Genomic DNA, 21,199 nt, shown 5'->3' on the forward strand with positions numbered 1-21,199 from the left:
TAAAGAAGAGGGAAGAGGGAGTGGCACGTGCAGAAGCCAGGAGGCACTGAGGAACCCACGTGGACCATGGAAGGTCATTGTGGAAGAAGCCAAGGCTGTGTGGGTGGACATGTGAGCTCAGACCCAGCGTCACGTGTCCTTTGATATCTGTGCTGCCATGGTTTGTTCTGTGGGTTCTGACATTTACTCGTCATTTTTAGACTATATTTGTAGGACCTGAGAGACTAGGGAACTGTAGGAATCCTGGCTGCTGAGCAAGTCTCTAATCTTAAATGCCGTCTGCAGCTTAAAAGCAAGCTTGTTTAAATAGATATGCACCCTGCACCCCTACTTTGGACACACGAGGGAAAGAGCACAGACTTTCGCTTTGACGCCAGCATTCCCTGCCCCGGTGTGCCCTCCCTGGTAAGGCTGTGAGCCTGTTGTGACTCATAGGCTAGGGATCTACCTAAACATTATCGCAGTGGTTTCTGTTTCAGTCTGTATTTGCAATAATAGCAGCTCTCATTGACCGAGCACTTTGCTAAGGGAAGTCCTGCATTGTCTCATTTAATCCTCACAGCAACCTTCTGAGGGGGAAGCTCTGTTATCCCTGTTTTACAGATGAGTTTAAATTCCTTCCCAAGGACGCATAGCTGGCAGCGTTACTCCCTCTCATGGCACAAACACCAGGGATGTTCTGCTCAAGTCTAGCCTTTCCTCTTACTGCTCACACTTAGCTTTTTTCTGGCTACCAGAAGCTCTTTCAGATTAAAGCAGCTCTTTAAATTGGTGAATGGAAAACAGTTGACATGAAGACATAACCATGAAAGTGTTCAGCTTTTGACTCTGTCATTTTTCCTTGCACAAGTGATTCTCAAACTTGTTCTTATGGTCAGCAATGATGATGATAGGTTAATTCACTTATATCCTACCTTGATCCCAAAAATATTTGGAATTATTATAATAGATTTTAAAATACGCAAACCACTGAGTGCAGTGGTGTGTGCCTGTGGTCCCAGCTCCTCAGGAGGCTGATATGGGAGGGTTGCTTGAGTCCAGGATTTCTGGGCTACAGCCTAGATCAGCGCTATGCTGATCAGATGTCCACACTAAGTTCAGCATCAATATGGTGAGCTCCTGGGAGTGGGTAACCACCAGGTTGCCTAAGGAGGGGTAAACCGGCCCATGTTGGAAACGTGCAGGTCAAAACGCCTGTGCTGATCGGTAATGGGATCGCACCTGTGAACAGCCACTGCACTCCAGCCTGGGCAATATAGCGAGACCCCACCTCTTAAAAAAATATACATACGAGGCTGGGCACAGTGGCTCACGCCTGTAATCCTAGCACTTTGGGAGGCTGAGACGGGTGGATCATGAGGTCAGGAGATCGAGACCATCCTGGCTAACACGGTGAAACCCCGTCTCTACTAAAAAATACAAAAAATTAGCCGGGCGTGGTGGCGGGCGCCTGTAGTCCCAGCTACTTGGGAGGCTGAGGCAGGAGAATAGCGTAAACCCGGTAGGCGGAGCTTGCAGTGAGCCGAGATTGTGCCACTGCACTCCAACCTGGGCGACAGAGCAAGACTCCATCTCAAAAAAAACAAAAAAATAAATATGTATACATACGAACCAATAAACTACGTGAGAGGAAAAGAAACATAAAGATTAAATGACAAGTTTACGAGTCCCCAGGAGGAGGAGCTGGCAGAGAAATGCATGTCCAGGTCATCATAGTCACACGAACATTTAGTGCTGAGCTTCCTGATGGGCAAAGGAGAAAGGGACATGATAGGAGCTAGTTACAAGATTTATGTTAAACTTTCTAAAGATACAAAAGCAAGCCCTTTGCTCCAGGGAAGTAGAGCTTTTCCTGATACCAGGATCTGAAAGAAGTTTCTCCCACGGGTCTCTAGAAAGAAGACACAGAGCAATGGAGGCGACAGTGTGTCTTCCCTCTCTTCGGACTTTGGCAGGCACTTGCTTTCCATTGGATTTCAGCTTTCAGCTAGCTAGCAGCTGTTAAAGAATTGCATGCTAAAACCTTTTATGTTTCAGTCAGGGGTTAAAGGGATCGAGGAAGCTGCTCTGAGCATGTAGCCACCAACCAACAGATTCTGCAGATTTTCTTTGAAACTTATGTGCTGAGATGTTTGCCTCGGGTTTACAAAATCCCATAAAAATCCTGCCTGGGTATTATAACTTGGAACCCTCCCAAAGTGCCCAAAGCAATATTTTGTTCCTAGGCCATTCAGTGACATGGTATTACTGCAATAAATACATCATTGGAATGCCCAAGCAGGTTTTCCCGGCGCTGCAGAGTAACTGCTTCCCAGAATCTTCCTTTTGTGTTCCTCTCTGCTGTGAAGTGGAGGGTATGCGGCTTCATGCGCAGCTGTGACTTTTTAAATCCTGTTTCCAAAGTGTGGATGTTGCCTTGAGAACCTTGTCCTGTTCAGTGTGAAAGAGCCCTTTATATTTTATATAATCATTTCTTTGGCAAAAAGTATATTCATAGAAATTGACCTCACAGTTTGTCTTTTTGAAATGGCTTTTGGCTGCTATTTTTATTTTCCTCCCGTGTCAGCCTCCTGAAAATTAAACAAGTATTTGTTGGAGACTGTACTTTGATATAGGTCTAGGTTATCATAATCTTCACTGTCAACAGGCATTTATTAAGAACTTTGTGTGAGTTAGATGCTGTGGTTCATAATGCAATATAGAGAGTGCAGGCCTGGGCAGTCCTAGGTATGAATTCTCTCACTTCTACTAGTTCCTGAGGGACACTGAGCAAGTTATTTAACCTCTATAAATCACAGTTTCTCCTCTCTTAAGTGGGTTTATAAACTCTTTACATCTTAGGGTGACCAAAGAGTGAATGAGATGATCTGTACATAAGAGACCTAGCACAGCACTTGTCACATAGTAGGGCCTGTGATGGTGGTAGTTAGATTGTCCATGCTGTTAGGATCACTTAGTATTATTACAGGCTGATGATGATGATGATGGTGATGATGATAGCTGATACTTAAATCACACTATTAATGCATTGGACATTGTTCCAACTGCCTTACAACTATTAGTTCGTTGAATCTTTAGACAGTCCTGTGAGGTAGGTGCTATTATTATCCCCTGTTTTATAAAGAAGAAAACTGAGAGGTTAAGTTGGCCCAAAGTCATACAGCAAAATTGCTTGGCCAGGACTTAGGCCAAGGCAATTGGGCCCCAAGTTTATGCCCTTAACCACCTGGCTATATTGCCTCTCGTATATACCCTGCCTCTCATTACACAGTAAGACCTGAAGTTGTCAGCCTGGCCTTTTTGGAGGGAAAATGTGTAAAATACTATAATCTTTCTCTGTGAAATATCCACTATTCAGGTGAGGATTATGGAGAGAAATGCAGATTTATAAAAAGCAGTTTTCCATTTGGATTTAGATATCGAGTTTCATATGCAGCTTAACCACCCTGCCTTCCCCCAGGTTGTTACCCATTGGTCCCTTGCTAAGTTCAGAAATGGGTTTCCAAGTTGTTCTTCAGCTTTGATGGATGAGCAGGGAGTACCCAGGGCAGAAAACACACGGATTTTCAGTTACTGACTAAACTGAGCATAGAATATTAGCAGTATTCCTAAGGAAAGATGGATGGCCTTCCTGGATGGATAGAAAGACAAGGCAATCATGTCTGGTCATGTCTTCATAAGAGGGACTACCGTGGACTCAGAAGGCAGCCAGAGCATGAAATACTTGGTGTGTGTGGATTTGTTGAAATAAATAGTTTCAGATCGTTTTCATTTTGAATTTATAGAAGTTAAGTGATTCAGATTCTAGATGAATCCACAAATCTACAGAAACCTTTATTTGTGGTATAAACTATGGCCTTTTTATAATTGGCCAGTAATTTGTAGTTTGCAGGAGGAAGGGTTCAAGGCAGACTAGCTTTAGAGCCAAAAGACCCCCATGGATTTCATTTTTCCCCCTTCCTACTTTTTACCTTTGTGATCTTGGGCAAGTTACTTCACCAGCATCCCAATCTGTAAACTGGGGCTAATATATCTGCCTCTGGGGGTTACTGTGAGGATTCAGTAAGGTAAGGTATATAGCATGCTTGGCACATAATAAGCACATATTAAAGTCATCATCATGCTAGGCTTCATAGGACAAAGTCCAAGAAGCTACTTTCAGAAAACTAATTTTAATAGAAATATCTGCAAGATCCAAGAAATAAAATGAATGTCAGATGGTGGCATTTATGGCTTTGAGAGTGGGGCAGGGAGTTGTCTTCAGGGATAAGGGATCCTTCCTGGTACTCCCTGACTCCCCTGTTTTCCCTGATCCACGTTTCCCAGGCAGCTGCAAAGACTGGTAGGAAAAAATGTGCAAAGGAGACCGGCCTGAAATTCCTCCTGATGCAGCCAGGCCTTAGTTCCCAGTAATCAGGAAAGTGGTAGCTTATATATAATCCAGCTGTCAGGTAGCCTGACAGCTTGAGAAGCCCGACAGCCTGTGCACTGCTCTCAGAGTACACATGCCAGAGTGCATGGTTGCTTCACATGAAAATATGTCTACATAAACAGATCGTGTCTGCTTTTGATTAAATTACTGCATGCGAATGACCCATTGGAGATGCCACAATGTGTGCTAATTATAGTAGCCTCAAAAAGATGTCATAGTAAGAAATTGGAGAACTTTTAAGTTTATCTGGTGTTTTTAAATTACAAAAGTGGCCTTCATTTATTATAGCAAATTTGAAAAATACAAAAAAACACAAAGGAAAAATAAAAACAATTATTAATTCCACTATCAATTATAACTACTATTCACATTTTAGGAATAACCTCCTAGTCTTTTTTCCTCTATTCCTTTACATATTTTTTTGCTTAGATTTACCTTTTTAAAATTCATACATAATGTTTATATATATTTGTGGAGTACACGTGATATTTTGTTACATTCATAGAATGTGTAATGATCAAGTCAGGGTATTTAGGTACCACCTGGGGTATTTATCATTTCTATACACTGGGAACATTTCATGTCCACTATTCTAGCTTGTTTTGAAATATATAGTACGTTGTTGGTAACTATAGTCACTCCACTCTGCTATTATATTTTAAAAATTATAATTTGTATTTTTATAATTATAATTTAAAATGTGCTATAATTTGCTGCTTTCATAAAGTAGCATATTATAAACATGTTTTATAAAATTAAATATTTTTGTAGCATCACATTTAATATTTTTATGGTATTTCATAATATTTTATTTAATCAGTCCCCGTATTAGACCTAGGTTGTTCCTAAATTTGGGCTTTTATTTTTAAAAAATTTTTTGGAGATAGGGTCTAGTGCAGTGGCACAGTCATAGCTCATTGCAGCCTCAAACCCCTGGGCTCAGGAGATCCACCTCAGCCTCCCCAGTAGCTGGGACTACAGGCATGCACCACCACACCCAGCTAATTTAAAAAAAATTTTTTTTAGAGATGAAGGCTCACTGTGTTTCCCAGGCTGGCCTCAAACTCCTGGCCTCAAGTGATCCTCCTGCCTTGGCTCCCCCAAAGCGCTGGGATAACAGATGTGAGCCACCGAACTCAGCCTGAGAAATGAATTATTACAGCTAAACTTTATACCCAGATTTCACTGTAAATTTATAGAAGTGGATGTCAGTGGCTTCTGCACACTGTGTTGCTGGGAGATTTTGGAGATAGGAGCAGTCAGAGATTGTTTAATAGGCCATTATCTTAGAAGGCAGCCCTCCAGGTTCAGGGGTAACTCCCTTTCCTCTGCTAGACTAAAGGGGCCCACAGCTGTTTTCTTAAGGTTCAGCTTTCTGAGATTCCTTCTACCCAGTATTACGTGCCAGCATCCACTGATCAATACCAGATGCACCTATTAATTGAAAATTGTTGGCATGGACAGGTGATAGGTAGTAGAGACTACAAGAATTACCTGCATTTCCTTCCATACTTTGATTTACTTAACACTTTCTTTTTTCCAAGAGACACAGGAATTCTCTCTGTTGCCCAGGCTGGAGTACAGTGGCATGATCATAGCTCACTGGAACCTCCAGCTCCTGGGCTCAAGCAATCCCCCCGCCTCAGCCTCCCGAGTAGCTGGGACTACAGGTGCGTACCACCATGCCTGGCTAATTTTTAAATTTTTATTGTTGTTGTTGTTACTGTGTGGCCCAGGCTGGTCTCGAACTCCTGGGTTCAATTGGTCCCCCCGAAGTGCTGGGATTTGGGAGAATCGCTAAGGGGGCTCCCATGCCTGGCCTTATTTAACACTTTTGAAATTAGAATTTTTTTAAAAAATGAATTTACTACCTATAATTTTAAAACACAATACCTTTTTGATATAAATACAGTGTATTAGAGTTTAAAAGAACTGTGTAGGCTTCTGACTATATGCTTAAATAGTTGTATATGTTTTAAGCATTTGTTTACTTACAAAGGTTTAAAAGCTTTATTTAAGTAGTGTAAAAAGGACTGAATGTATGTAAGAATTCAGAATAGGCAGAAGTGCTAATGAAATACCAGTTAGAGAAAAGATCAAATATACCCTGAAACTGAAATGAATCTCTACGGTGCTACAGCTGAACATAGAACATGGGAAGGAGAATGACTGGAAATGAGTGAAATGCCTCATGCTGATGATAGAGAAACACTAGATGTGATTAATCCACAAGTTGACAACAGCTGAAGAACATATCTAAAAATATGTGTTCCGCCTGGGAGCCCTGCACGGCCTCTGATGCTTCCCTCAGATCTCTCACCTCTCCTTCTGTCTGACCAAACACGCCTTTCAGAGTCAAAATAATAAGACAGTTTCTTATGCCTCTAATCCTTTCAATAACCATTAACAGATCACAGGAGCAGTCTTTTGAATCTGATCATTGGACCCGTTAGGTGTTATCTGAGAAGAACAAGATTGTCATTTGGGTTGACAAAGAAATACATGAATAAATGTATAAAATGCTGCAGTGTTTTATTAAGGTCTGCCAGAAGAACCCTCTATGTGATGCAGGGTAGCTAGTATTCCTGGCTTCCAGTACTATTGAACCTGTGTCTCGTGTTTTCATAAATGTTTCAACAAAAATGTGAATCGGTAGCCACTGTCTTTTCATCATCATAACTCAGAAATCTGAGATTTTTTTTAATTTAAAAACTTTTTCCACATATGAATGCCAGGTCATCTGAGCTTTATTTATTTAAGCTTACCTGTTTACAATTTGTTTTGAATTTTTTGGACTGTTATTATATTAGAGTTCTACACATATCTTATTCCTGATTGTAATTTATTGTTACATAATTATTAATAAATACCTTTGCCTCCTGTGAGGCAGGTACATTTCTAATAAGCATTTTTCCTACATCACCTCTGATCCTTACAACAATCTTTCAAGGTATAACTATTCCTACATTACATATTAGGAAACGGAGGTTCAGAGAGGGTAGGTGACCTGCTCATATCTGAGAAGTGGTGTAGTCACTCTGACTCAAAGGCCATTTACCTCTTACTTGGTTTCGGGGGGAACTGAGTGGAAACAGACTTGATAATAGAACAGTGAAGAATGTGAAGCCTTATGCAAAAGAAACCCCAAACTTCCATCCTGGATAGCTAGACCCTCAAGACAGACTTTAACACTTTACTAAGGCTTTATCAGCTTTTCACCAGTATGTGGTGTTTTTTAAATGTTAAATTCGCTGTTTCAGACTTCCTCCCCTCCTCCTGCCCCTTTGATCTTCCAGGCCCTCAGTACCGCCTGGAGAAGCAGAGCGAGCCCAATGTCGCCGTTGACCTGGACAGCACTTTGGAGAGCCAGAGCGCATGGGAGTTCTGCCTGGTCCGCGAGAACAGTACGTTGGCCGCCTCGCTCCATGCCCACTTTGTCCGTTGCAAACTTGCTTAGAAGTCATGTGTTTGGAAACGCTCACTGGTCTGGTTTCCCTAGGCAGATTTGAAGTGACTGTTTTCCAAGGCAGACTGCAGTCTTCGTGCCAAAGTATATCCCAAAGTGAAATGATTGATTTTGTGCTTTTTGGTAGAGAGGCTGCATCCTGTTTAGCACTCTGTGATTAATATTTTCCTGTTAAACTGTGTCTTCCTAAGTGGGGAGCATCCCTGGAAACAGCTTAGAAACATGAGGCCTTTTCTGAAGTAAAGGCTATTTTGTATATAAAGCAACTGGCCCTGTCAGTATCACTATTCAGACATCAGGTTTTAGAAAATTTTAACCATTTGCATATTCTAGCAGGAGGCAGTGTAGTGATTCCTTATGCTATGTTGAGAACTTCAAAACTTGTTAACTTTGTTCATTCTCTCTTCAGAGTTTCCAAATTGTGCATTTTGCCATCCTCTCCTCCATACTCCCACTGACACAAGGGCAAGTGATGTGTGAGACTGCGCTTGCAGCAGCAGACTGTCTGTAGTCATTCCTGCTTCGAGGCTTTTACACAGGCTATTTCTTCCACCTGGAATGCTCCTTCCCCCATTCTGGTTAATAACTCTTTCTCATTCTTTGTCTCAGTTTAAATGTCCTGTCTTCAGAAAGACCACCAGGATCTTCCTGTCCCCCATTGCTTAAACCTGATCCACCTCTCGTTTGAGTCCCTCGTTATATTCTGCCATACCGCATACTACTTTTTCTCCATCGCATGTGTTTCTATCTATTCATTTATTTATTATTTTTTAGAGATGGGGTCTTGCTGCATTAGCCAGGCTGGTCTCAAACTCTTTTTTTTTTTTTTTTTTGAGACGGAGTCTCGCTCTGTCACCCAGGCTGGAGTGCAGTGGTGCAATCTCAGCTCACTGCAACCTCCACCTCCCAGGTTCAAGCGATTCTCCTGCCTCAGCCTCCCGAGTAGCTGGGACTATAGGCACATGCTGCCATGTCTGGCTAATTTTTTGTACTTTTAGTAGAGACGGGGTTTCACCGTCTCTATGGTCTCTATCTCCTGACGTGGTGATCCGCCCGCCTCAGCCTCCCAAAGTGCTGGGATTACAGGCGTGAGCCACCGCGCCCGGTGGTTCAAACTCTTGGGTCTCAAGCAATCCTTCTACCTTGGCTTCCCAAAATGTTGGGATTATAGATGTGAGCCACTGCAGCCAGCCTGTATTTAGAATTACATACTTTTCTCAGTGATTGTTTAATATCTCTCTTCCCTGCTAGATTATCAGGTCTGTGAGGATGACCCTGGCCCATACCAAGTTGCCCTTCATATAGATCTGCTGTAGACTATGTGCTACAGGATCTCAGTAAATATAGATTGAATGAGTGAATGAATGGTAGATCTTTACTCATGCCACTGACCCTCTAAACAAGATCAGGCTGCTACTCTTTGGATGTTTTTGGTTTTGGTTTTGGCTTGGTTTTGGGTTTTTTTTGAGACAGAGTCTTGCTCTGTCACCCAGGCTGGAGTTCGGTAGTGTGATCTAGGCTCACTGCAAACTACACTTTCTGGGTTCAAGCAATTCTGATGTGTCAGCCTCCCAAGTAACTGGGATTACAGGCATGCACCACCACCCCTGGCTAATTTTTATTTTTATTTTTATTTTTTATTTTTAGTAGAGATGGAGTTTTGCTATGTTGGCCAGACTGGTCTTGAACTCCTGGCCTCAAATGATCCATCCACCTTGGCCTCCCAAAGTGCTGGGATTACAGGCGTGAACCACCACACCGGCCTAGGATGCTACTCTTTGACTAGGGCCCCAGACAGCCTCTTCCGCAGAGCATGCACAAAATTCACCAGGAAGGTGAAATATGCTTTTGGCATTTGGCAGCAAATTCTCAAAAGCAGAAGGTTACTGTCCCCACAGTCTGCAACCAGTTATAAGTACCTTTTGTGAATACACATGGAAATAAAAATCACTGATTCCCAAATGGTCCAAAAAAATCAAATGAGTAGTAAACATTTGTGAAAATATTTATCCTTATCAACATTGTAAAATACAAACATTTTAGAGCCACATATCAAATAAGCCAGGTGTTTCAAAGGGAGTCCTCATTGCTGGAGAGAATATAGAGAAATAGGCATAATCAAACATTGGGGTCTGTGGTATAACAGTATAATATAGCTGTAAATATCGAAAGATCTAAAAATGTTTTCTCCAGTAAATCTGTTTTTGGAAATTATCTTAAGGAGGCTGGGCAGGGTGGCTCTTGCCTGTAATCCCAGCACTTTGGGAGGCTGAGGTGAGTGGATTACCTGAGGTCAGGAGTTCGAGACCAGCCTGGCCAACATGGCAAACCCCCGTCTCTACCAAAAATACAAAAAAAAAAAAAAATAGCCGAGCGTGGTGGCGGGTGCCTATAATCCCAGCTACTCAGGAGGCTGAGGCACGAGAATCACTTGGGCCTGAGAGGCAGAGGTTGCAGTGAGCTCAGATCGTGCCACTGCACTCCAGCCTGGGCGACAGAGTGAGATTCCGTCTCAAAAAAAAAGAAAGAAAGAAAAAAGAAATTATCTTAAAGAGAAAAGGATCTAAAATGCAAGAAAGATTTATGTACGGTGTTTTAACAACATTATTTCTAATATTTAACATTGGAAGAGCAATCAGATAACTTATATCCCTATATTGGAAAATTATGCAGGGTTTTACCTTTCTAGTAAAGGCAGACTAAGTAATTTGAACCAACTCTTCCACTGAAGGTAACTTAAAAAGCTGATTAAACAAATGGTCATCCTAAAGTCATCAAAGAGCACAAGATAGAAAAGAATCAATGGCCGTGTCTGGGAAAAGGTTGAAACAGATCAACGCCTACGAGCGCTTTTGCCCGGACATTATCTGCCTGTCTGGCAGTGCAGCCTAAAGGTTGAGCTGGGTTGTGGATAGCCTTTAGAGGAAAGGAGACAAAAGAAGTCCAGGGTTTGCCAGGGGTAGAAAGCCCAAAAGGAGGTTAAATAGAAAACATGTAGTAGGATCATAGATTTAAACCCAGATATATCAGTAAATGAACTAAAGGCTTTAGTAGTAGTAGTTGTTGTCGTCTGTAAGATGGTTAGGATGGGTTTTTCTCAAATACTAAAACAAGGGTACTGAAAGTTTGAAGTAAAAGGATGGAGAAAGATGTTCTATGCAAATAGCAACTGAAATCTGGTGTAGCCATATTAACATGAGGCAGAATACATTTTTAGATATAAAAACCATTACTTCATAATGATGAAAGGTTCAGTTTACTTGGAAGATTTAACAGTTCTAAACCTATATGCCTCAAAATATATAATACAAAACTGAAGAATTACTAAGAAAAATATACAGGTCTCCAATCATGGAGAGAGGTTTTAACTCTCAGTAATTGAAACAGCAAATACATTTTTTAAAAATGTATAATAGAGAAAACTTAAAACAACAGTTAAACTTAACCTCATGGACAGGCGGTACAGAGAATATTTTACCCTACAACTGCAGATACGTATTTCTTAAAATCACACGTGAACATTTACCAATATTGACCATATACTAAGCAATAAAGTAAATCTTACATATCAAAAGATTGAAATCATATGTGATACATCCTCTGATCACAGTGAAATTAGGCTAGGAAAAAACAAGACAACTAGAAGATCTGCATATGTTTGGAAATTGAGAAACAGGTTTCTGAACCCATGGTTTAATAAAGAAATAATAATAGAAATTAGAAAATATTTTGACTGAAAGATAATGAAAATTTGACATTAAAATTTGAGGATATAACTAAAATAGTATTTGAAGGAAGTTTTACAGCCCTCTAATTCAAATATCACAAAAGAAGAAAGGCTGGGCAGGGCACGGTGGCTCACGCCTGTAATCCCAGCACTTTGGGAGGCCGAGCCGGTGGATCACCTGAGGTCAGGAGTTCGAGACCAGCCTGGCCACAATGGTGAAACCCCATCTCTACTAAAAATTTAAAAATTAGCCAGGCATGGTGGTAAGTGCCTGTAATCCCAGCTACTAGGGGGGCTGAGGCAGGAGGATTGCTTGAACCTGGGAGGTGGAGGTTGCAGTGAGCTGAGATCATGCCACTACACTCCAGCCTGGGCAACAGAGTGAGACTCTGTCTCAAACAAAAAAAAAAAAAAAAAAAAAAGAAGAAGAAAGGCTGAATAGTAATGAGCTAAGCATTCAGCTCAAGAAATTGAAAAATAGAAAAAGAAACCTGAAACGAATAAAAGAAGCAATAAAGAGAAGAATAGAAATTAATGAAATAGAAATTCAGAAACATCAGAATCAAGAGTTGGTTCTTTGAAAAGGCTAACAAAATCGATACACCTCCGATGAAATGGACAAAAACAAGGAAGAGAAACACAGTAGTAGGAATGAAAAGGAGGTACACTGTAGATCCTGTCATTAAACATTAAGATCCTGTCTTGTAAATAAATACAAGATTATTTTGAAAAAATTTATACCAAAAATATTAAAATTATAGATGAACAAATTTATAGAAAAAGACAACAAAATTGACACAGGAAGAAATAGAAAACCTGAATATTCTCATAAATATTTTGAAAAGCTAATTAGTAATTAGGAACCTTCCTACAAAGAAAATCCAAACCCACATGACTTCACTGGCTAGTTTCTACCAAAAACTTAAGAAAAAAATAACTCCAATCCTATATCCACTGTCACAGAGAATAGAAAAAGGTTATAACCTCCAATTTGTTTTAAGAGGCTATCATAATCTTGGTACCAAACTCAGTAAAGACCATACAAGACAGAAAATTTTCAGGCCAGTCTTAAAAATATAGATGCAAAAATCCTAAACAAAATATTAATAAAGTGAATCTAACATTATATTGAAAGAACAATATAACATTACGAAGTTGGGTTTATTCTAGCAGTGCACATTTGGTTTAACTGTGATGTAATGTTAAGGGAAAAAATGTCAAGACACATAGATGAATCCCAACTATGTAAAAACAAACAAAAAGTAAAACTGGAAAGAAAATGTTAATAGTGGTTGTCTCTGGTTGACAAGATTCTGGGTAATTCATTTTCCTTCGTGTTTATATTTGTTCGTTCCGGAGTTTCTAAGGTGAGCATGCATGACTTTCTAAGAAGGAAAAGCAAACAAGAAATAAGGGCAAGTCTACATAGATAAAGATCGTATAGTGAGACGATGTCTTAGTGTAACAATCCTGTGACATTTGAAATTTCATACCATATCTAGTACCATACCATAGTGAGCCAAAGGAAAAGTTACACCAATACACTCCTATGTGACTTGCTTATCGGAATTTTTACCCCGTAGAAATGAACAATCCCTCCGCCCCTGTCATTTTTTTTCATTCTTTAAAGTCTGTCATCTTAAACATACTTGAGGAACTAATTCATAGGTAGGAACTTTATAGTGGATTCTGTTTCAAAATGTTGATTCCTTATTATACAAATAAAGTGGTGTTTATTAGAATCTTGGTAAATTTCTTGGATATGTAATACTTATACATGTAAAAAAAATTTCAGGTAACTAAAGTGTCTGTAGTGAAAATGAAGTCTCTCTTCTTCCATCCCCTAATTCCCCTTCCAGAGACAATAATTGTTCCTGGTTTCTTCCATATCTTTCCAGGGATCATCTATGCATATGCAAGCACATTTTGTATATGCATGTATGTATCATAGGTGTGTGTACACACAAGCACACTCATACCTATACATACACATTTGTATTCCTCCCTTTTTTAAAAACACAAATGGGGGCCGGCGTGGTGGCTCATGCCTGTAATCCCAGCACTTTGGGAGGCCAAGGTGGGTGGATCACGAGGTCAGGAGATCGAGACCATCCTGGCTAACACGGTGAAACCCCATCTCTACTAAAAATACAAAAAAAAAAAAAAAGCCAGGGGTGGTGGCAGGCACCTGTAGTCCCAGCTACTCGGGAGGCTGAGGCAGGAGAATGGCGTGAACCTGGGAGGCGGAGCTTGCAGTGAGCCAAGATCACGCCACTGCACTCCATCCTGGGTGACAGAGTGAGACTCCAGCCTGGGCCGCAGAGCAAGACTCCATCTCAAAAAATAAAAATAAAAACACAAATGATAACAAACATTAGTGTTCTGCATTTTTATCATTTTAACAATATATTATAGAGATTCTTCCACATTAATACTCATATTGTTCCACATATAAATTCTCCAATTTCTTTTTAACTACTATGCAGTATTCCACAGTATATTGTGCTTTCAAATTAATTTTTTTGTTTGTCTTTGAGACAGAGTCTCATTCTGTCACCCAGGCTGGAGTGCAGTGGTGAGATCACAGCTCACTGCAGCCTTGACCTCCCTGGCTCAAGCAGTTCTCCCACCTAAGCCTCCCAGGTAGCCATGATTACAGGCACACACCACCACACCTGGCTAGTTTTTTTTAATTTTCTTTTTGTAGAGATGGTGTCTTGCTATGTTGCCCAGGCTTGCTTCTGCCTCCCATAATACTGGGATTACAGGAGTGAACCACTAAACCCAGCCACAAATTAGTTTTTCTGAAAAAAGATAGGCCCAGTTTTCTAATATTAGGAAAGAGAAGCTGTGGGGGTTGGTGAATAAAGCCTTGAAATCTGGGCTCTAGTTCCCACTCTACTTCCGAACACGAACATGGTCTTAATTCAGTTATGTGATCTCTCTGAGCCTCAGCATCCTCATCTTAAAGGATTTGCAAGATACTTGCCATCACTTTTTGACGCTCTGAGTCAAAATCACTGTGTTAATAAATGAAGCCCTACCAGCACTTACAAAGATCACAATCAACGGAATCATAACTAGTCTTTGTAAAATGGAAGTAAATTATGAAAACAATTTATTATTTTAAAGGCTTTTAAAAGGATTTTTTAAGTAGGAATTCCAACTAAGAATTACATTGTTTTCCACTAGCTGCCTATTAAGAAGGTGGATTGAGGCAAAGAAAAACATTCCAAAAGCAGAATTATTTTCATTTCTGTTACTATGTTTGATTAGAACAGCCTCCCTATCCTTAAAGCCATTGTAGATGTGGACTAAATTCTGATCATGTATTATGCAGTCCTTAAAGAGAATGTGCTGTCAAGCCAGACTGTCTCAGTTCACATCCTGGCCTTGCCACTTACTAGCTGTGTGACCTTGGGCCATTTACTTAACCTTTCTTGGGTAGTTTATCTGCCCTCATAAGATTGATAGGATTCAGTAAGCTCTAATAATCATACAGCTCGTAGAACAGCACATAATAAGTACTCAATAAATGTTAACTGTAATTAATAAATAATGGAAAAGCAGCATTCTGTGGCTGGTAGAGCAGATGGGGCACAGGTGTCGAGGTTTGGAGTCATAGACCTGGCAGAGCCCTCGAGGAGATGTATGTTGGCTAGAGGGGGGTGACCCAGAATGGAAAGGGAAGGAGAGTGGGGAGGGGGCAGGTCTGTAAGTCTGTGTCCTAGGACCAGAGAACTTAGAAGCAGGGTACCTCCCAGCAAATATTTTTTGGTGTCCCAGAATGGGTATACGCTTTATAAATAAAACCATTTGTTTGAGAAGTCTGTTTGCCATAAGGGTGGATAGAAGCCTTTCAGTTTTTCTTTCAAGGAGGGATGTGGCATAATATTTTATATCAACCACGTCAATGAATGTTTTTTTATTATTTCTTTTTTATTTATTTATTTTTCTTTCCATCATACCTAGTCCTGCAGAAAAGGGTGTTTTTAAAAATTACGTATTTGGGCCTACTATTGTAAGGCATTGTGCTAGACATTTTGCAAATGCTTTATCTTTCAATTTTCATGGCTACCCTACAAGATATTGTTCTCATTGTGAAGAGAGGTTGTCACTTGCTCAAAGTTATCCAGCCAGTAAGTGATAAGACCAAAATTTTAAGTCAGATGTCTGATTCCAGAGTCGACCCTGAGATTGTTGATAAAACAACCTGAATTTTCAGTCCTAAGAATGGCTATTACAATTGTCTTTATATGCTATGAGAGAGAAGCTTACAGATGAAGCAGATATGACAAGAGTTTCTGCCTAGGTACTGAGAGCTAACATTTGTGCTTGGATCTTGGCCTAAATAAGAAAATGACAAGCCAAAGTCCTTGAGCTTTCCAGTTTGGATTCTTGTCGGATAATCTACTACATCCTTCAGCCAACTGCCTGCTAGAAGCTGGAATCATACCAGAAGGAAGCCCAAGTACATTATGGGGAGGATGTAACATTACAAGACTTCCATTCTTGTCCAAGCTTCTGTATACATCCTGGCACCAAACTGAGCCGCAATTCCCTTGTCTGCCAAATGTTGCCAGTGACCTTTCCCACCAACCATGTGGAGGTAGTCCATGCAGGTCCTTAGAAGAAAGGTGCCGCTTGAACCAACTTATTCTTTCCACAGCTTTAAGAGAGAAAGTGGAATTTCCCATCATCAGGGCCAATATAAGCCTGAAATTAAACTGGCTTTATGGAATACTAACAAAGTGTCAGACACCATCTTTCTGTTTTATCCCTGACTAGTCTGTCATTCACAGTGCTTAAAGCACAGTCATTAGAATCACGCAGACCTTGGGTGAACCACTTGCAGCCTGTGACAGTGGACAAATTATGTCATCTCTGATTTCATGTGTAAATGGAGGTGAATGAATCTATTTCACAAGGATTTGGTGAGAATTGAATGAGATATAAGTGCTCTTATTATAACAACATTTTAGGCCATGTAGTCATCATCCTTGTTTTATAGAAGAGGAAACTGAGGGGTGAAGTGATTTGCTAATATCACATGAACAATAATGAGAGGCCTGGAAAACTGTCTTTTATTCATTAAGTCTGGTGAAAGAGCTGAATCTAATTATTGTATTTCCTAAATAGAAGTTGGTGTAGAGAGAGACTTCAGTTGCTCTGTAAACATTAATTCAGCTTCCTTTGATCTTTCCTTTTGAAGGAGATTCACAGAATGTTTAAGATCATCCATTATTTCAGCACTTAATGAAATTCTCATTTCCTAATTTTAAGGTTATACTGAGGAAGGGCCTCAACTCACCAGGTGGGTAGTCACCCAGGAGGGTGGACTATGGGAGGGAAGAACATCCAGAGGTCTTAGTCTGAGAGCCCTCATTTACCTTCTTAACTTTCCCCCTGAGGCCCCAGGAGAGGAGGCAACTCCTAGGAGCTGCCCAGATTACCTGGCTGCCCCTCCACGGGCTCGTTACAGTTCCTACCTTTACTTCTCTCTGATCACTGATTCCCCTGAATGGATTTACCAAGTCCCACACTAGACTGTGACCACCCCTCACACTGGAGAGGAACCCAGTCTGAGTCCCCTCTGCATCCTGGTGTCTGTGGCCAGGCCCGGCTCTTTCCCCCTGATAGAGTGAGCCTCCTGAGCCCCTCACATCTCCAGGCTTCTCACTGGACCAAGTACAAGATGGCTTTTAAGGAGAACTTGGGTTTGAATAAGCGTCTTTAAGTGTAGGGGTTTCTTTGTTGGACTACCACCACCACTACAAAATAGAAACAGAGAGAGAGAAGAAGCAGCTGTAGAAAGAGGATGAAAGTCAGCTTTATCCTGGTGTGCTTCCGACCCTCTTTGTGATGCTTATTTATAACGGGCTGATTCTTCCTCCTGCGTGTGCTCTGTGCCAGCTCTGGAGACTCCCTGGTGGTTCCACGCTGCTTCTGGAGGCTCTGCCTCCTTCAGTTACAAATTACTGATCTCCCCAATTTCTATCATGTGACTTAAGCACCTCCTTTATTATACCACAACAGCATTCTTCAAATACACAAGAAAATGTGATCATGCAAATAAACTCTTATTTACAAATGAAAATGACTTGTGATGTTCGTTTTACATATTTTAGGTTGTTATTGCTGAAAGCCAGTTAACCTGTCTGGCTTTAGCGGGGAGGTGTTCACTGTAAGGAATTTTCTGTAGGGTGAGGATTTTTATCCAAGTCAATATTGCATAATAGCTCCCTGTTTGCTGCACGCTATTAGAATTTAAATGAAACAGAAACATTATTCGCCACGTATCTGTGAGTCCTTGTCTTCCTGTCTGGTTAATGTGGACTGATTCGCACTATAAAGGCAGGATATTTGGCACCACTGTGTAACCTTGTACAAGTGCTCCTCCTTTGTGGGCCTCATTTCCCCTGCTGCAAAATGTGATGGTAGTCCCTACCCTGTAAAGCTGTTGTGAGGCTTAAACCATTGAAACAAGTCAGTGAGATTGTGTACAGTAAAAGCCCATAGTGAACTGCAGTGCACTATACAAGCGTTCACCATTACTGAGTGTGTCTGCCTGAGACTCAGAGGCCAACCAACTGTCACAGACACCATAGCTTGTCTGAGCATGTGTGTGGTGACCCTTTCCCTCCCTGTGATTCCTGTTTTCTTTCCCTCTAGCCCCTTAGACTTCCCACAGGCCCCTTTGGGCATTGGCCAGCACCAAGGGTAGCTGACACCTGGGGCAAAAAGCTGTGCTAACCTGTCTTGAAGCAAACTTGTGCCTTGTCCACAGCTACTTTTCAGTAATGAGTGTCTGAATTGTGCTGTGTGGGCTGAGAACTTCCACATGATTTGCATTTTTCACTCTCTTCTTTCTCTAAAAGTTCCCCCCTTTCCGTTTTATCATTAGGTAGTAATTAGTATTCAAGGGAAATTGGTCTTAATATATTAAAATTGGTTTAAGTGCATTTAGACCTGTACCATAGCCAATGTCTTATTGGAAAATGTAATTGGGGACTCTGTGTATGTAATTAATTGAATTACAATTAAGAACTTTCATTAAGCGATACACTGGTACATTAGAGCAGTAAGGAAGCATGTTTGATGAGCCACAAACCCTGTCTGGGCTCTAAGTGAGGGCATGGAGATTTGCATCCCTCTGATAGGCTCCTGGCCCCAGAATTCGCCCTGCAGGTCCTGACTAATGGTTTGGTAATGCATCAGGTGACATTTCTGCAGTGACTCTGAATGGGAGGTGGGATTCTTCCAGCGGATGTGCCCTCATCCTCTGACTCTCGACTCAGGGAAAAGGACACCTTGGTGTTGATCAGATGTTACAGTTCTTAGATATTTTGCCATGTAAATTGTCAAAAATGCCATGCTCCTGAGAAGACCCCATTACTTTTCCTGGGCTTTGAACATGGACAAAGACATATTGGAGAAAGAGGAAATAATGAGAATTCTGTCACTAATCTAACTTCCAAGCAAACCCGTAATGAACCATTGGTCCAGACCCTTAAGTGGTCACGCTTCATCCTGTAAAGGGTATTGGATTCACTTTGGGCACATATTTGTTCATGCATTCCCCAAACATTGATTGAGCCCTCCTCTGGGCCAGCCACTGTGCTGAGACTTAGCCCCACATTATAGAGCACACAATTGTGATCAGTGCTGTGAAGGGTAGAAAAGAGTGCATAGCAGGGGACCAGAGCAGGTGAGAAGAATAAGAGAGGCTTGAGTAAGAAGAAAAAGGAGTTAGTCCAATAATGAGTAAGAGAAGAACGTTCCAGGCCAAGGGACTGCTCATCTGAAGGCTTTGAGATGAGAAGGAGCTTGGGGTGTTTAGGGATGAACAAATGGAATGGAATGAGGGAGAGTGTGCTGAAAGATGAGACTGAGGGATAGCAAGGGTCTAAGATGCAGAGCCTCGTAGGCCCCGCTTCCATGATCTGCTCTTTTTCGAAATTCTACAAACTTGAAACTGTTTCTTTCTGACTACCTCATAAAACAAGATTACCTTGATTTATTGAAGGGGGTCTGAAATCTCCATGTGGAAAGTCCTCCAGCCTGGCTGGCTCTGGCTCCAAGAGTTTAATCAATTAAGCACTGACAGCAAAGATCCCTACCCCGGTGGTAGCATGGCAGATTCTAGTGAAGGGTATATCCTACTGCGTGATCCCGATGGCTTTAAAGAGATTACTGCAGAGCGGTGGGCAGGCGGGGGGCATGAACGTGTGTGTGTGTTTTAGTATATCACCTATTGATTGTTTTTTAGAGACCAGCAAAAATAACTAGTAGCCAAAGGGAAGTGTTTAATAGAAGAGAAGTTTTGGGCTTATGGGGCTTTGGGGACTTAAAAGGCCTCTGGAAAAAAAAATGTGATGGATGCAGAGCGCTAAGGAAGAGTTTTCTCTGTGACTCACTTATGCATCCAGCTTTAAGTCTTACCGAGGGAGTGGAGAGTTAGGTTTTATCCCTGATTCCTTTGCTCTGGCATGGCCAGGCGTGACTGTGTTCTCCTTAGATACCATTACAGCCCATGGAGTTATGCATTTCCAGCCCATCTGAGGAACATTTTTACTCACGGAGGTTGTGTGGTGGTTAAAGGTGCAATTTTGGAATTAGACCTGCGTTCAGTTCCTAGCTCCAGCTTGTACTGTTCGTATGACTACTGTAGCAGAATGACATTCTGAGTCTCATTTTTCTCACCTGTAAAAAGAGGATAATATCCAACTTAAAGAGGCATTGGGAAAAATGGAATGAGATGACGTCTTTAAAATGCTGAGCATCGTGCTGGCATGCGTTAAGCACTTAGTGTGTGTTAGCCGCCGTCACAGTTGTTGAGGCAGAACCCCTGTCCTTGACAAACCTAGTCTGTTGGGGAGTCTGAATGGAAAACGAGGAAAGATATGTTAGGTGCTGTTAGCCAAGGTAAATACAAGGGGTGGTGTACAAACCTCAGGTGCTGTTAATGGTTAACCTGTGTTGCATCACACTTCACTTGTTCCATCAGCAGCATTTATTGAACATCTACTGTGTGACCATGTGCTTTGTAGAATGGGATGTTCCTGCCCTCAGGCTCCTTGTCCGGAGGGGAGTGCAAATACTTACCATGTAAGATACTTACCAGAAGAACCTTCAATAAAGGGCTATAATGCTTTAGGAGAGAGACAGGGGAGGTTCCATTTGGACTAGACCTTGAAGCATATAAATTTTAGAGCATAAAGGACATTCTGACCAAGTGGTAGAACCTGAGCAGAGTCCAGTTTAGCTGAAGCAGGGCTTCTGCGTGGGGAGTAGCAATAAGACTTCAAGATAGAGTGGAGCAGAGAAGGGTTTACGTACTTCTCCTTGTCAGTCACTTGTACTATTTTACTTAATTGTGTGCCAGGTGCTGAGCTAGATACTGCTCCACTTTTGAAGAACTACTCCCACCCCCACCATTTTCTTTTCCACCATTCCGCTTCACACACTGTGCCAAAGGCAAACACTTGGTGTTCCCTGTGTAGGTCCTCATGCTTTGTGGACTTTATGTTTTTTCCTATTCCTCCATGGATTGCCTGTCCTCCTTTCATCATCT

The 21,199-nt window shown here is 41.3% G+C and overlaps 1 protein-coding gene across 11 annotated transcripts in view; it reads left to right on the forward strand.

Annotated features, from left to right (window-relative positions):
- The window catches only part of MAPKAP1 (MAPK associated protein 1), a 266,415-nt gene that overhangs the window by 192,353 nt on the left and 52,863 nt on the right, over positions 1–21,199 (forward strand). For 8 of the 11 annotated variants that reach the window (XM_003312320.7, XM_054658424.2, XM_003312324.7 and 5 more), the window contains one exon: positions 7,729–7,836. The exons of 2 other annotated variants lie outside the window; for them this stretch is intronic. In XM_003312320.7, coding sequence (XP_003312368.1) covers positions 7,729–7,836 — 108 coding nt within the window. Of the gene's footprint in view, positions 1–7,728; positions 8,699–11,993; positions 12,058–21,199 lie in introns of those variants that run through there. One more of the 11 variants, XR_010148846.1, reaches the window with a different exon arrangement.

The sequence above is a fragment of the Pan troglodytes genome, chromosome 11, assembly GCF_028858775.2.
Source record: "Pan troglodytes isolate AG18354 chromosome 11, NHGRI_mPanTro3-v2.0_pri, whole genome shotgun sequence".
NCBI classification, from domain to species: Eukaryota; Metazoa; Chordata; class Mammalia; order Primates; family Hominidae; genus Pan; species Pan troglodytes.